This window comes from Pelophylax lessonae (genome assembly GCF_965119305.1).
Source record: "Pelophylax lessonae genome assembly, chromosome: 2".
Lineage (NCBI taxonomy): Eukaryota > Metazoa > Chordata > Amphibia > Anura > Ranidae > Pelophylax > Pelophylax lessonae.
Window position 1 is genome coordinate 739,568,563 of NC_138769.1, and position 18,141 is coordinate 739,586,703.

An 18,141-nucleotide genomic window follows, 5' to 3' on the forward strand; every position below is an offset into this window, starting at 1 on the left:
TAAAAAAAAGGAAAAAAAAGAAAGAATCAAAAAGATTAAAAGATTAAATCAAAAACTAGAAAAAAAAACTACAATTTCGTCAAAATTTTTTTTTACTGGGTTCCATCGGGGCAATTTTCATCCCGCCTCCATGAGGTCTTCGGCACAAGATGGAATGGAAAGTTCAATCGCTTTATTCAATTTTTGTGGTAATTTTAACTAGTTTGGAGCCGTTTGGTGGAGAATACGAGTGAATCAAGGCAACACACACCGATCGTTAGGATCTTTTTTTTTGGCTTCATACTATTATTGGTGGGTTGCATTGATCCTTTCAGCGCTTTTAGAGATAAAAAAAAACTGATTGAAAGTGGATAAAAATGACAAAAATCTGCTCCAGGGATTGATCGGTTGTTATTTAGGCTTAGCCCCGCCCACTGATGATAAAAAAATTCTCCAAAATGGCTTCCCATTTGTGCATTTTGGTAGCATCTGGGAACGTTATGTTCGGGGGGACGCCTGTTTATTCACACCTTTCCAATGCGGTGGGTTGCATTACACTGCAACGTATTCCGGTGTTACGCAATTTGAAAGGCTCTCCAAAGTCAACAACTGCCCCAACGTACATGCGTTGCATTGCACCACAATGCCCTATAATGCCCTACCGTGCTTCAGGGTGTGAAAAATGGCGCATTTCCGTTTGAATAGCCTGACCTAATGGCACACATGATAAAGCATTAAAAAAAAGTGCACAGTAACACGATGCACCTGGACGTCAAGGTCCAAATGGGAAGGCCACCCCCAGTGTGCGTTACGTCACACCAAGACGCATAGACAGGAACCACCCATATCATTGTGGTGCATTTCAAAACACATCGTCCCTGTGCAATTTATTGTGCATTAGCAGCAGTGATGCAACATACAAAAGTAAGTACACCCCTCACATTTCTGTAAATATTTTATTCTATCTTTTCATGTGACAACACTGAAGAAATGACGCTTTGCTACAATGTAAAGTAGTGAGTGTACAGCTTGTATAACAGTGTAAATTTACTGTCCCCTCAAAATAACTCAACACACAGCCATTAATGTCTAAACTGCTGGCAACAAAAGTGAATACACCCCTAAGTGACAATGTCCAAATTGGGTCCAAAGTGTCAATATTTTGTGTGGCCACCATTATTTTCCAGCACAGCCTTAATCCTCTTGGGCATGGAGTTCACCAGAGCTTCACAGGTTGCCACTGGAGTCCTCTTCCACTCCTCCATGATGACATCACGGAGCTGGTGGATGTTAGAGACCTTGCGCTCCTCCACCTTCCATTTGAGAATGCCCCACAGATGCTCAATAGGGTTTAGGTCTGGAGACATGCTTGGCCAGTCCATCACCTTTACCCTCAGCTTCTTTAGCAAGGCAGTGGTCGTCTTGGAAGTGTGTTTGGGGTCGTTATCATGTTGGAATACTGCCCTGCGGCCCAGTCTCTGAAGGGAGGGGATCATGCTCTGCTTCAGTATGTCACAGTACATGTTGGCATTCATGGTTCCCTCAATGAACTGTAGCTCCCCAGTGTCGGCAGCACTCATGCAGCCCCAGACCATGACACTCCCACCACCATGATTGACTGTAGGAAGACACACTTGTCTTTGTACTCCTCACCTGGTTGTCACCACACACACTTGACACCATCTGAACCAAATAAGTTTATCTTGGTCTCATCAGACCACAGGAGATGGTTCCAGTAATCCATGTCCTTAGTCTGCTTGTCTTCAGCAAACTGTTTGTGGGCTTTCTTGTGCATCATCTTTAGAAGAGGCTTCCTTCTGGGACAACAGCCATGCAGACCAATTTGATGCAGTGTGCGGCGTATGGTCTGAGCACTGACAGGCTGACCCCCCACCCCTTCAACCTCTGCAGCAATGCTGGCAGCACTCATATGTCTATTTCCCAAATACAACCTCTGGATATGACGCTGAGCACGTGCACTCAACTTCTTTGGTGGACCATGGCGAGGCCTGTTCTGAGTGGAACCTGTCCTGTTAAACCACTGTATGGTCTTGGCCCCAGTGCTGCAGCTCAGTTTCAGGGTCTTGGCAATCTTCTTATAGCCTAGGCCATCTTTATGTTGAGCAACAATTCTTTTTTTCAGATCCTCAGAGAGTTCTTTGCCATGAGGTGCCATGTTGAACTTCCAGTGACCAGTATGACAGAGTGAGAGCGATAACACCAAATGTAACACACCTGCTCCCCATTCACACCTGAGACCTTGTAACACTAACGAGTCACATGACAACGGGGAGGAAAAATGGCTAATTGGGCCCAGTTTGGACATGGTCACTTAGGGGTGTACTCACTTTTGTTGCCATCGGTTTAGACATTAATGGCTGTGTGTTGAGTTATTTTGAGGGGACAGCAAATTTACACTGTTATACAAGCTGTACACTCACTACTTTACATTGTAGCAAAGTGTCATTTCTTCAGTGTTGTCACATGAAAAGCTAGAATAAAATATTTACAAAAATTTGAGGGGTGTACTTACTTTTGTGAGATACTGTATATGAATGATAGTGATTTCCTGATTTATCCCAGAGATCTGCGACCTTTGGAAATGGTTTTGGCTTGCAGTCATTTATTTTTATATTGTGATGCAGATCCACTGTGATCTCCAATGCCCTTACAGTTTAAAGCCAAGTACCCAATATTATATATAATTATTAATTTTATTACTACTATTATTATTATAATTAAAATCACTATTATTCTTATTTTTTTATTATTATTATTCTCTTTATTTTGTATTATTATCTAATATATTTATTATTATTACTAATATTACTATTACAAAAAAAATTACTTTATTAATCTTTAATGTATTTTTTTTTTTATTTAATTGAATTATTTATTCTTATTACTATTAGTACTACTATTATTAGAAATTACTTAATTAATATTTAATGGAATTATTTAATGTATTTATAATTATTATTATTAGTACTATTAGTAAAAATTACTTTATTATTATTACATTATTTAATGTATTTTTTTTATTGTTTTTATTTATTTATTTATTCTTACTATTATTAGTACTTTTACTAAATATTACCCAATTATTATTTAATGGAATTATTATTATTTAATCTATTAGTTATTATTAATATTAGTACTATTACCTAAAATTAATTGTTATTTAATGCATTTTTATTATTATTATTTAATCTATTTATTCTTGTATTACTATTAGTACTATTACTAAAAATTACATTATTATTTATGTATTTATTCTTTTTCTTATCTGGATCAACTGTGGGTATGGGATTGTGTTTATAGGATTGTAAAAAAAAAAAAATATTTTATTTTTTGCCCTTTTTATTGGTTGAACTAGATGGACTTGTGTCTTTTTTTTTCAACCAGACTATATAACTATTATTGTTAAAATTATTATTATTTAATTTGTTTATTAATAATATTATTACTATTACTAAAAATCACTTCATATAATTTTCTCTTGAAATAAATCCATCTATAGGAAAAGAATACTGGTATATGCAGCAGTTCACTAATTTAATAAAGCGACATGTTTTTCCGCCTTGTCTATTATTGTCCCCATTAATAATACAGAGGGATGCTAATGTAACCCCTGGTGAGGTCAATGTGGGCAATTATCTGGCCCCCTGAGGTCACGCAACCCTCCCAACAAGCTAATTAGAGATAAGGCGTGAAAAGCTCAGATTTTCCACTGCTGACTACTCACCAATGACAATATCTACATTGTTTCTGTCTGGTTTTGCAAAACTGAGAATTTGCACCCCATCTCTCAGGTTCGCTCTAATAAGGCCATTTACTAAATATATAAAAACGCAGTATTGGATGTTTTCCAGCACGCTGGTTAGTCTTTGTAAGCGATGAACCATCCGCCTCGCTCCATAGTTGCGGCATCTCCTGATTGGCTGTGTTTTCCAAAAGGACAATTGTGGAACCGCAACACACATTGGGTGCATGGGGGTGTATTCGTTTTGAATGGCACCTCAATGCGTTGAGACAACGCAGCCCCAATGCACATGCGTCGCAGCACACCGCAACCCGCCGTAATGTTGCAGAAAATGACGCACGTAGATGTTTGTGGGCGCTGCGGTACATTGCTGGCTCATTCATTTGAATGTGTGGGCTAAATTTAATGCACATTAATGCTAAAAAAAAAATAAATAAAAAAAAACGCACGTGCGTTAACAAGCCAAGCCTGGGGTATAAATGCGCTGAAAGTCGTACAATTTGTTAAACTTTTTTGGGGTAAACAAAGTTTTACCGGGTCAAAAGTTCTGATTTAACAGAATCCATAGCGGAAATTGAGTTTAAAAAAAAAAAATGTTGAAGTGTTACATTGTATCACTGAGGAAGAGAGAATATCCCCAAATGATACATTTATAATGATCTCATCATTATAAATAAGTCACATATGGGCCAACAAGACATTAATGAGTATATGGCATCACAAGGAGGAAATTACCACCCTAAAATTAATTATCTATTCCATCATGGCTGGAGGAGAAGTTGTTTCTGTCCCCCTTTTTTTTTTTTTTTTTATAAATTTAATTCTACAATATATTAACATATATATATATATTTTTTATAATTTTTTTATATTATTTTTACTTGAGTAATATTTTATTCACATTAATTTATATTTTGGTAGTAACTTGCTTCTTTATATAGTTTTATTCAAGTGATACCTTTTTTTTTTTTTTGCTTTTTTAAAGTTACCTTTATGACATATACTTATGTCTAATTTATGGATTAAATCATGATTTATTTCATTTTAACTATTTCTATTTAGTCAATATTTTCTAAGTTTAAATTTATTGATTTGCGCAGTTGCTTATTGCTGTGTTGACCATTTATGTACAGTTTTTTTTTTTTTTTTAGACACACCTATACTGAGTTGTCTGTACTAACCTTAAAATAAAGTATTGAAAAAAAAGTTAGTGATTTGCAGTTTCTTTTAGGATTCGTGATTATGCTTAATTTACGAAGGAAATATTTTAATACTATTTTTTATTTATTTTTTACTCCAGTGATTTTTTTTTTTTTTTGTCATTTGTACTTTTTTGAATATCTTGAATATCTTGAATTAGAAATAGTAATATGCTTAGTTTATGAATTAAATATTATTTTATATTTTTTAAATTAAATTTCACTCCAGTAATATTTTTTGATCAATTTGTAGGTTTTTTATGATATATGATTATGCTAAATGAAATATTTTTTATAATACATTTTTTTTTAGATAATATATTTAGGTAATTTTTTAAAATTAATGTGTAGTTACTTTTATGGACTCTATAAAATATAAAATATAATACAGTAAATAAAAATTAAAAAAAATAATAAAATATTATTCCTAAATTATAAATGAAATATTTGCATCATAATTTTTTACTCCAGTAATGTTTTTTTTTTATCAGTTTATAGTTTCTTTTATGATATAGAATTATCATTAATATATTGATTTGTATTTTTATTTAGATATTGTATTTAAGTAATATTTTTTATTAATTTGCAGTTAATGTAATTTAATCGAATATAAAAAAAAGTCATATAATATAATAAAATATTATTCCTAATTTATAAATGAAATGTTTTAAAATAATTGATTTTTTAACTTATTTTTATTTAGGTAGTTTTTTTTATTGGTTTATATTTACTTTTATGATATATTATTATGATTTTTTGAGTGATAGACAATATGTCCCTAAGCTGGCAAGTAACAGTGACTGTGTCCATAAAAGAAAGTGGTCTGTGGGGAGTGTATGTTTGTTTCCCTAAGGCACATGGTTGGGTAGTACTCTGCTAAACAGGAACTTTCAGCTTGGGTTCCTTAGTTGGCTCCTTGGTTATTTTTGTGGACACTTCCTTGGTCTGTTCCTTGGTTGGTAAACTTGTTTGATTAGATGGTTCATTGGTCAGTTCTTCAGTGGGTTCATTGGTAGGATCCTTAGTTGGTTCCTTGATCAGTTTATTGGTTAGTACCTCGGCCAGTTTCTTCCTTGATTGGTAAACTTGTTGGTTGCCTAGTCGGTTCATTGGTCAGTTCCTCGGCAGCATCCTCAGTTGGTTCCTTGGTGAGTTTATTGGTCAGTTCCTCAGTATGTTCCTCTATCAGTTCCTTGGTTGGTTTCTTGTCAGTTCCTTGGTTGGTAAACTTGTTGGTTGACTAGTTGGTTCATTGGTCAATTCCTTGGTAGGATCTTTAGTTGGTTCCTTAGTTAGTTTATTGGTCAGTTCCAAGGTTGGTTTCTTAAGTCAGTTCCTGGATCAGTTCCTCGGTTGGTAAACTTGTTGGTTGACTAGTAGGTTCATTGGTCAGTTCTTTGGTTGGTTTACTGGTCAGTTCCTTGGTAGGATCCTTAGTTGGTTCCTTGGTCAATTTATTGGTCAGTTCTTATGTATGTTCCTTGGTCAGTTCCTTAGTTGGTTTCTTGGTCAGTTTCTCAGTCAGTTCTTGGTTGATCAGTTGGTTCATTGGTCAATTCTTCGGTTGGTTCAGTGGTCAGTTCCTCGGTAGGATCCTCAGTTGTTTCCTTGATCAGTTAATTGGTCAGTTCGTTGGTTGATTTCTTGGTCAGTTCCTCCATTGGTAAACTTGATGGTTGACTAGTTAGTTCTTTGGTCGGTTCATTGGTAAGTTCCTTGGTAGCATCCTCGGTTGGTTCCTTGTTCAGTTTATTGGTCAGTTCCTTGGTCGGTAATCTTGTCGGTTGACTAGTTGGTTCATTGGTGAGTTCTTCGGTCGGTTTATTGGTCAGTTCCTCGAGTAGGATGCTCAGTTGGTTCCTTGGTCAGTTCCTCAGCCAGTTCCTTGGTTGGTTTCTTGGTCAGTTCCTGGGTCGGTAAACTGGTCAGTTCTTTGGTAGGTTCATTTGGTCAGTTCCTCAGCAGGATCATTAGCTGGTTCCTTATTCAGTTTATCGGTCAGTTCCTCGGTATGCTCCTTAGCCGTTCCTTGGTTGGTTCCATGGTCAGTTTCTCAGTCGGTTCCTTGGCTAGTTTCTTGGTCAGTTCCCCAGTTGGTTCATTGGTCAGTTCCCCAGTTGGTTCATTGGTCAATTCTTTGGTAGGTTCATTTAGTCAGTACCCCAGTAGGATCGTTAGCTGGTTCCTTAGTCAGTTTATTGGTCAGTTCCTCTGTATGTTCCTCGGGTGTTCCTTGCTCGGTTCCATGGTCAGTTCGTCGGTCGGTTCCTTGGTTGGTTCCATGGTCAGTTCCTCGGTCGGTTCCTTGGTTGGTTTCTTGGTCGATTCCTCAGTTGGTTCATTGGCCAGTTCTTTGGTTGGTTCCTTCATCGGTTCATTTTTGGGACATGTGATGCCTTCTGCTCTAAGAAGACTTTACTATAATAAATCATTGCAATTCACATAGAGTTTGTTTGCACCCAAAACCAAAATCTTATTTAGCACTTCCTATAATAGGGTGACAACGCTCACTGTGCTGTATCAGTGGAGGAGCAGCGACATCTCCCCCTCTCCTCTTCTCCATAATAAGCAGGAAGTGCTCTGTGGTCTGTCAGAGAGAACCAGGACCAAAGTAACTGATTAAAGTGCAGTGCACAAGATTTCTGGCAGGATCAACATTGCCCAGCACAAGTACCTCAGTCCCTGTCAGGAGTCTTGCGCCCCGGGGGATCAAGGTATAGGTCCAACCTCTTCAGAGGCCAGACCATTTCGCACACCCTGTGCAGTTTTTGTGTGTTCACGTTTGCGTGTGTGCACTTTTTATGCACCGGGTGAAGTCTTTTGAGTGTGTTTCACACGCTACGGGCTTTAAATAAAAAATAAATAAATAAATAAATAAATAAAAAATTGCCCAGCACAAGGAAAAGTTCCCTGTCTTGGTCCATCACATTTTGCTGTCTCTTAAAGTGGATATCAGGACATTTTCTTTTCTTTTATACCTTTGGATAGAGCATGGAAGGGTTAGACCCTCTGTCAGGTTTTTACAGCTGTCTCTGTCCCCCCTGGAGAAATTCACCCTCTCTATTTGTCCTGGTGACCACCTTCACTGAGACAGTAAGGAGAAAATCCAAAATTTTAGAGTTGTCACCAGAACAGGAACAGAATGGGAAATCTTCCTGTTCCTGTGATAAAGAGAGGAATTCCCCTTACATTAGGGAGGTTCCTATTATGTCTCCAGGACAGGAAGTGAAGCAAAATCTCAGCAGCGGGGACACAGGGAGGAAAAAGTAAGCCAACAGGTGTTCATCTCTTCCAAATCTAACAAAAAAACCCCCAGTTTTGGCCATACATACCCTACAACTCTTAAAGGGACTGCTTGCTGTTTGCAGTGCTCAGACTGAGCTGTGTATGGCCCATCTCAGAATGCCCCCTACAAAGTCCCCTGCTGAGGATTAGATGCCAGAAAGGATTACGGCTTCAAAGCAACCACTAATTCCCCGGCAATTTGCATCACTGAACTGTCCCCGGGCAGCCAATATTGGCTCCGCAGGGGCCCCGGCTGTGAGTACAGTATGAAGCTGGGGGCTGAAAGGGAACTCATTGTCCTTCTAAAGATCTACAGAAGAATGTGAAACGTAACCAAATGTAAGATGTGTTAATGTCATTAAATCTTCTGTATAGATTGTAATATCGGTGCAGATCTCCTCATTACATAGACAGGTGCTGCTTCCCCAGCACAACGCAGGGGCCGTACTTTAGGCCATTGTTTCTCAACCTTTTTTCAGTCAAGGCACCCTTTAAAAATTATGAACAGTCTCCAGGAACCATCCGCAATCATGGACAGTCTCCAGACACCCTTTAAAAATTATGGATGTCTCCAGGAACCCTTTAAAAGTGTGGACTGTCTCCAGGTACCCTTTAAAAATGATAGACAGTCTCTAGGCACCCTCCAAAATTATGGACAGTCTCCAGGCACCCTTCAAAATGATGGACAGTCTCCAGGAAGCCTTTAAAAAGTATGGACCATCTCCAGGCACCCTTTAAAAATGATATGTAGTCTCCAGGCACCCTCCAAAATTATGGACAGTCTCCAGGCACCCTTTAAAAATTATGGACAGTCTCCAGGCACCCTTTAAAAATTATGGACAGTCTCTAGGCACCCTCCAAAATTATGGACAGTCTCCAGGCACCCTCCAAAATTATGGACAGTCTCCAGGCACCCTCCAAAAATATGGAGAGTCTCCAGGCACCCTCCAAAATTATGGACAGTCTCCAGGCACCCTCTAAAAATTATGGACAGTCTCCAGGCACCCTCCAAAATTATGGACAGTCTCCAGGCACCATCCAAAATTGTTGACAGTCTCCAGGCACCCTCCAAAATTATGGACAGTCTCCAGGCACCCTCCAAAATTATGGACAGTCTCCAGGCACCCTTTAAAAATTATGGATAGTCTCCAGGCACCCCCCAAACTTGTTGACAGTCTCCAGGCACCCTTTAAAAATTATGGACAGTCCCCAGGCACCCTCCAAAATTATGGACAGTCTCCAGGCACCATATAAAAATTATGGACAATCTCCAGTCACACTTTAAAATGTATGGACAGTCCCCAGGCGCCCTCCATAATTATGGACAGTCTTCAACCAGCCTTCAAAATTATGGACAGTCTCTAGGCACCCTCCAAAATTATGGACAGTCTCCAGATGCCCCATTCTAAAATGTAAAAACTATTCTAATAGTTTTACACAATGCAGCAACATCCATCAGTGCTGATGGAGAGGGCAACAGGAGGTTCAAACAAGGATGCTATGCAGGTGACGGACATCCTACTTATGGACTTGTAATGCCATTGGTCAGCGGCTAGAAGGTTGTAATGGTGAACATATAAACCCGTGGCTTTGTGTAACTAAAAGAGAGGCTTCACCCACACGCTGGTTACAATGTTTGTTTTTGGGCATTTTGGCAAGGCACCTCTGAAGAAACCTCAAGGCAACCTGGGAGGCCTGGGCACCCTGGTTGAAAAAGGCTGCTATGTTATGCCGCGTGTTATCTTAAGGCCTCCTACGAATGGGCCGCCTAATGCACATAGTAATGTATTAATGTGGGTTGTGGTGTGCTGCAAGACATGTCCGGTGGCTGAGTACTTTGGGGTGTGGGGGTAATTAGGAATGAATGGCATGGCAGAGCACCAATATGCATTTTTATGCATCAAGAGCAAGAGTGCGCACCCTGTGTTACTGCACCCCCCTCCCGGAGCAAAGGTTGGAGGAGACCTGTATGGACTCCTTCTCTGGACACCTCACACACCATCTACCCATCTAAGGAACTGTGCCGCAGCAGCTTGTACCACCTGTTCCACGGCGGAGATGGGGGGGTCTAGTGGGAAAAGGGGCGGGGCATACAGACTGAAATTTTAGAGGTTGTCATGAATGTCCTGAACTTCCAATAGGGTCAGCTCCATCACTGATATGCCAGTGCCAACTGGTACCTGTACCTCTCTGACATCTCTAATTATCAGTGTCAGTAATATTGTCACTATTATATTATCAGGTTATTAATAATATATATTGTATTACCGCGTTTTCTATTATGACGATTAATATGATATTATTTTATAATGTTATTAAATGAAGATGATGATGATTATTATGTTATCATGTGAGGACATTCTTCCTCCATGCCAGGGAGGCAATAAGAAGTCCCTCCTTCATTAGCAGCTAATAATTGTAGTAATTGTAGTATTAGTAGTAATAATAATAATGTAATAATATTATTATTAATGATAATAATAATAGTAGTAGTGGTATTAGTAGCAATAATAATAATAATTGTAGTATTAGTTGTAATAATAATAATAATATTAATAGTAATAGTAGTAGTAGTAGTAGTAATAATAATACCAATAATAACAATAGTAGTATTAGCGATAATAGTATTATTATTAATAATAATAAAATAATGATAAAAATAAAAGTAGTAGTAATAATAATAATGATAACAATAATAGTAATAATAAAAACTTTTTATAATTTATTTAGGAGAATGCTGAACATAAAAATATATTGACTGTGCACACAGAACTTATGTCAAAAATAATTTTATTTTTTATTTATGATTCTAATTTTATGTGTTAGTTAAAAGAAAAAAAATGATAAAATGTTCCACATAAACATTAGTATTATTTCTATTATATTATGTTATTGTGTTATTAGTATATGATGATGATGACTATTATTTCTATTATGTTAGGACATTCTTCCTCTGGGGTAGGGAGGCTTTATTTAGCCTCTCCTTCCATAGTGGGTTAAAAATATTAATAGTAGTAATGGTGATGATAATAATAATAATAATAATAATAATAATAAAAAATAGTAAAACTAATAATCATATTAATAAAAGTAGTAGTAATAATAATAATAATAAAAATAATAGGAATAATAAAAACTTTTTTTTTTTTAATTTAAGAGAATGTTGAACATAAAAATACATTGACTGTGCACACAGGACCTTATGTTAAATTATTTTTTTTATTTCTAATTCTTATTTTATGTATTAGTTAAAAAAAAAAAGATAAAATGTTGCACACAAGCATTAGTATTATTACTATTATGTTATGTTATTAATAAATGATGATGATGACTATTATAATGCAATTATGTTAGGACATTCTTCCTCTGTGCTACGTAAGCTTTAAAAAGCCTCTCCTTCCATAGTGGGCTAATAATAATAATTGTAGTAGTAGAAGTAGTAGTAGTGATAATAATATTAATAAATAGTAATAATAATAGTAATAAAAGTAGTAGTAATAATAATGACAAAAAAAATAATAAAAACTTTTTTTTTTTTATTTAATGGAATATTGAACTTAAAAATACAATAATCATGTTATTATTGTAAGACAATGGTAATGACTATTATTATGCTATTATGTTAGGACATCCTTCCTCTGTGCTATGTAGGCTTTAATAAGCCTCTGCTTCCATAGTGGGCTAATAATAATAATAGTAGTAGTAGTAGTAGGGATAATAATAATATTAATAATAATAATGACAATAAACAGTAAGAAAAAATAGTAATAAAAGTTGTAGTAATAATGTTAATGATAAAAATAATAGTAATAATAAAAACTTTTTTTTTTTTTTTATTTAATGGAATGTTGAACATAAAAACTAAAATGACTGTGCACACAGAACTTATGTTAAATACTATTTTTATTTATAATTCTTATTTTATTTTATAAAAATATAAAATGTTGCACAAAAATGTTAGGACATTTTTCCTCTGTGCTAGGGAGGCTTTAATAAGCTTCTCCTTCCATAGTGGGCTAATAATAATGATAATAATAATAGTAGTATTAATAGTAGTCATAATAATAATAGTAGTAGTAATAGTGATAACAATAATAGTAGTAGCAGGTAGTAGTAATAATTATAATAATAAAAATAATAATAGCAGTAGTAATATTAATAATAGTAGTAATAGCAGTAGTAATAATAATAATAAAAATAATTTTAGTAGTAATAGTATAAAAAGTAATAGTTGTAGTAATAATAATAGTAGTAGCAATAGCAATAATAATAATAGTAGTAATAATAATTCTAGTAGCAGTAATAATAATATTAGTAGTAATAATAATAATAATAATTAATAGTAAAAATAAAAACAGTTTTTTTTTTTACAACGTACTTATGAGAATGTTGAAGATAAAAATACAATGACTAAAAACGAACGTAGCCACCACATCTATATAATGTGGTCTCTCTAGGACAAGACTACAGAACACCCCCCCCCTCTTCTCTCCTCTATATATACATAGGGAGAAGTATTCTTTAGCCCACAGAGAGAGCTGGGAACAATGTAACTGATAAATGCGCAGCATAGGCAGAGAGCACAGGAAGCTATCAGCTCAATGGATTTCTGTCAGGATCTACAGGTGTTTTACAGTTGTATTTATAGATTCAACATACCACAAGGGGGCAGACTTTGGGACTTGTGAGAATCCATGTATGGGAACTATGATTTCTGCATTGATTGGTGTTGAAGGAACGTTGGGTTGATGGTGGTGTCTCTTTCTCTCTGACAGTCCCCTACAAGTTCTTCTCAGACCCGTCCAGCATCAACGAGAAGAGGAAGCAGCGGAGGATCCGGACCACCTTCACTAGCTCGCAGCTGAAAGAGCTGGAGAGAGTCTTTGCGGAAACCCACTACCCCGATATCTACACCCGAGAAGAGCTGGCACTCAAGATAGACCTGACAGAGGCCCGGGTGCAGGTAATCAGCCAACCTTATGCCAGTTTGAGGGGTTTTCTTTTCACTTTTGAGTGGAGCAGAAAAGTTTTTATTTCATAATTACACTTGCTGGATGTTTATACCGGTGACTCAAAAATATTCAAGCTGGACACATCCAGGTTAGAGGTTTTCAGGAGCAGGTTAACAATAGAGGCCTCCATAATTGGGTCGGCCATTGTGACTTGTTGGTGATGGAGCAGGTTCCAGGGCTATCATCTTCGTCCTCCCTTCACTACTTGATCAGCCAATGACTCAGAACAAGCCTGGAGCCAGTGACGTGTCAGGGACGTGTGGGTTATGGGTCAACAGGGGGAACAAGATGGTAGCCCAGGAACATAAACCCAAGAATCATCAACTCATAAAGTAGTAAGGAGGGGGGTTAGAATGACAACCCTGGAAGTAGCGAGGATGGGGGTCAGGATGGCAGCATTGGAACCTGAACCCAAGGGTCATCAACTCAACGTAGTAAGAAGGGGGGGTCAGGATGACAACCCTGTGACCTGAACCCAAGGGTCATCAAGTAGTAAGGATGGGGGGCAGGATGACATCTATGGAACCTGAACCCAAGGGTCAGGAGCTCTCCAAGTAGTAAGGACGGGGATAAGGATGACAGCCCTGGAGCCTAAATCCAAGGGTCAGCAACTCACCAAGTAGTAAGGATGGGGGTCAGGATGACAGCATTGGAACCTGAGCCCAAGGGTCATCAACTCAACGTAGTAAGAAAGGGAGTCAGGATAACAACCCTGGGACCGGAACCCAAGGGTCATCAAGTAGTAAGGATGGGGGTCAGGATGACATCTATGGAACCTGAACCCAGGGGTCAGCAGCTCTCCAAGTAGTAAGGAGGGGGATAACGATGACAGCCCTGGAACCTGAATCCAAGAGTCAGCAACTCACCAAGTAGTAAGGAGGGGGAGTCAGGATGGCAGTCATGGAACCTGAACTGAAGAGTCAGCAACACATCAAGTAGAAAGGAGCGGGATCATGATAACAACCCTGGGACCTGAACCCAAGGGTCATCAAGTAGTAAGGATGGGGGTCAGGATGACATCTATGGAACTTGAACCCAAGGTAGTAAGGAGGGGGGTAAGTATGACAGCCCTGGAACCTGAATCTAAGGGTGAGCAACTCACCAAGTAGTAAGGATGGGGGTCAGGATGGCAGCGTTGGAACCTGAGCCCAAGGGTTATCAATTCAAAGTAGTACGAAGTGGGGGGGGGGTCAGTATGACAACCCTGGAACCCGAACCCAAGGGTCAGCAACTCACCAAGTAGTAAGGACGGGGGTCAGGATAGTAGCGTTGGAACCTGAACCTAAAGGTCATCAACTCAACGTAGTAAGAAGGGGAGTCAGGATGACAAGTTAAAAGACACATTACCAGTTCATGCGATGATCCTTAACTTAAACATCCAGGCTGGTGATACATATAAAATTAAAACACCCAATGATATAAACGATGGGGTGTTGCAGCTCGCCTAACTCTCCACTGGGTTGTGGACAATCACTGTGAGAAGATCAAAAAAAAAGGATCAGGATGACGACCCTGGGACCTGAACCCAAGGGTTATCAAGTAGTAAGGATGGGGATCAGGATGACAACTCTGGAACCTGAACCCAAGGGTCAGCAGCTCTCCCAGTAGTAATGAGGGGGATAAGGATGACAGCCCTTGAACCTGAACCCAAGGGTCAGAAACTCACCAAGTAGTAAGGACGGGGGTCAGTATGGCAGTGTTGGAACTTGAGCCCAAGGGTCATCAACTCAAAGTAGTAAGAAGGGGGGAGTAAGGATGACAACCCGGGGACCTGAACCCAAGGGTCATCAACTCATCAAGTAGTAAGGAGGGTAGGGGGCCAAGGTGAAAGCCTTGGAAGTTGAACCCAAGGATCAGCAACTCACCAAGTTAGAAGGAGGGGGAGTCAGGATGGTAGTCATGGAACCTGAACTAAAGAGTCAGCAACTCATCAAGTAGAAAGGAGCGGGATCATGATGACAGCCCTGGAACCTGAACCCAAGGGTCAGCAACTCGCCAAGTGGTAAGGGAGGGGGGTGAGAGTGACAGTCCTGGAACCTGAACCCAAGGGTCAGCAACTCTCTAAGTTGCTTTATGCACTGCTCCAAATCATCTGGTGGAGGGGGGATTATTGTGTGGGGTTGTTTTTCAGGGATTAGGTTTGGCCTCTTAGTTCCAGTGAAGGGAGCTCTTAAGGTGTTAACATACCAATTTGTGGACAATTTCCTGCTCCCAAATTTGAACCGTGCTTTGTGCACTGGTGGGCAATCATGTTGGAACAGGAAGGGGCCATCCTAAAACTGTTCCCATAAAGATGGGAGCTTGAAATTGTCCAAAATGTCATGGTATGCTGGCGCCTTAAGAGTTCCCTTCACTGGAAATAAGGGGCCAAGCCCAACCCCTGAAAAACAACCCCACACCATAATCCCCCTCCACCAAATTATTTGGTCCAGTGCACAAAGCAAGGTCCATAAAGACATGGGAGAGAGAGTTTGGGGTGGAGGAACTTGACTGGACTGCACAGAGTTCTGACCTCAACCTGATAGAACACCTTTGGGGTGAATTAGAGTGGATTCTGTGAGCCAGGCCTTCTCAGTGCCTGACCTCACCAATGATCTTCTGTAAGAATGGTCAAACATTCCCATAGACACACTCCTAAACCTTGTGGACAGCCTTCCCAGAAGAGTGGGCCAACTCAATATTGAACCCTAAGGACTAAGACTGGGATGCCATTAATGTTCATGTGTGTGTAAAGGCAGGCGTCCCAATACTTTTGACAATATAATGTATCTCATAAACTAAAAACTAATTACAGTTCTTGGCCAACTCAAACCCACAATTTTTGGCTACAGTGTCTTTCAGAAAAAAAAAATCTGCAATTTCAGTCTTTATTTTTCTTCATTTTTATTTCAGGTCTGGTTTCAAAACCGGCGAGCCAAATTCCGCAAGCAGGAGCGAGCGGCCAACTCCAAATCGGGGAGCAACTCCAGCAACGGCTCGAGCGGTAAAAAGTCAGACCCCAGGTCCTCCTCAGAGGACGACGAGTCCAAAGAGTCCAACTGCAGCCCGACGCCCGACAGCACAGCCTCCCTGCCCACCGCCGCCAGCCTCAACAGCCCCAGCCTCAGCCCCAGCCCCAGCACGGTGACCAATCTGGTGCCGAGCCACGCCGCCCAGAGCCTGAAGGCCCCCGTGTGGCCCGGCATCCCGACTAGCAGCAGCGCAAACACAGCCGACCTCCTCAAAGCCTGGCAGCCGGCCGACTCCGTCCCTGGACCCTTCGCCGGGGTCCTTTCCACCTTTCACCGGAAGCCGAACGCCCTCAAAACAAACCTGTTCTAGAAGAAAGCCAAAAAAAACCCCGCAAATTGTAAAAAAAAAAAAAAATGAAAATAAGACCCAAATGCAACATGGACAGAACCCAAAATCTGAACTATAGACTTCGTGGTTATATATAGAAAACCGCCAATTTTGGGCAGAAGGACCTTTCGTGTATACGTCATCATAACCTCACGTGTCTGCATCAAGCCGGGCCTAGAGCCCCACGGGTGACTTCCATGTACATTGAGAGACTGGGGTGCCCTTTAAAAAAAAAAAAAATGGCGTTTGGAGAAAAAAGGGATCTGAACCAGCGGATATACAGTAACCTGTCATGGACGCCGCGGTTTCGCCCACCAAGCCGAGGCTCGCTTAATTCATGTTTATTTATTATTTATTGTATTTAAATAGTTTTGTTTCTATTTTTCAGTTCTTTTCTAACTGGAAGGCACTGACTTTTTTTTTTGTATTTTTACTTTGAAAGGAAATCAGAATTTGTGTTATATAGGAAATGTATTGTATATTTTTACCTCTTAAAGGAGAACACCAGGCTAAAACACAAAAGCCTCTATTTAGCAACCGGCAATATATATATATTTGTATTCATTCTAGAGTGGGACACACTTTTCTGAACTTACTTTGGTGTAACAGCCCCGCCTCCAGAACTTTAGCTCCTCCTCCACCCTCCCACAGAGTGTAGCTCCTCCTTCACTTTTTTGTGGGGGTTGGTCATGTGACTAGCCTTCAGAAATATCATAGATACCACTAGAGCAGAAGCAGGTAAGGATTTGCAGTACAGCTTGCTTCAACCCTTGCAATGTTCAGAGCTTAGCTGGGGGAAGGGGGGGGGGGCGTATTTTCTTCCCATAAAACAGGTGATTTACATTTTATAAATGAGGGATTTTTTGTTGGCCTGGTGTTCTTCCTGAAGGCAGCCAAAGAGGGAGAACTGACAGTATATATTTTAGTTAGGTTTGTGATCTTCCCTCAAGTCAGCAAAATTCCTAAACTGAACCCCGTTGTTATTTTCCTTAAAATACATTTTTTTGTGATGCAGTGCCACTAACTCTGATTGAATTGATAGGTAGTTAGTAAGCTCTGCCTCTACATCAGATTTTCTTGGGTGCCCAGACAGCCAATGAGGTTCACGCAGCAGACATGCCCAAAAATTGGGAGCTTGTGGGATAGTGGGGGCCGAACCCTATAAATGTCAGATCTGCTATTAGGGAGCAGCGTTGATGTACAATCAAAAACATACAAGTCCAGAAATATCGTCTACGTAACGTCTACAAAAAGACCCCACCTCTTGCAGAGCTAACGTTTGTGTCACAGCTCCACCTCCAGTACAGTTAGTTTTGGTGTCACAGCTCCACCTCCAGGACAGTTAGTTTTGGTGTCACAGCTCCACCTCAAGGACAGTTATGTTTGGTGTCACAGCCCCACCTCCGGAGGAGCAAATTTTTGTGTCACAGCCCCATCTCTGGCAGAACAAATTATTGCATCACAGCCCCACCTCTGACAGAGCTCATTTTTGCATCACAGCCCCACGTCAGGCAGAGCTAATTTTTGCGTCACAGCCCCACTTCAGGCAGAGCTAATTTTTGCA

General features: G+C 39.4%; 1 protein-coding gene across 1 annotated transcript in view; it reads left to right on the plus strand.

Annotated features, from left to right (window-relative positions):
• Positions 1–16,559, plus strand: part of PHOX2A (paired like homeobox 2A) — a gene marked incomplete at its 3' end in the record, with an annotated part of 23,662 nt that extends 7,103 nt beyond the window's left edge. Inside the window, exons 2-3 of the mRNA XM_082246841.1 lie at positions 13,002–13,189; positions 16,131–16,559. Coding sequence (XP_082102967.1) covers positions 13,002–13,189; positions 16,131–16,559 — 617 coding nt within the window. The remainder of the gene's footprint in view (positions 1–13,001; positions 13,190–16,130) is intronic.
• Positions 16,560–18,141: the final 1,582 nt, after the last annotated feature.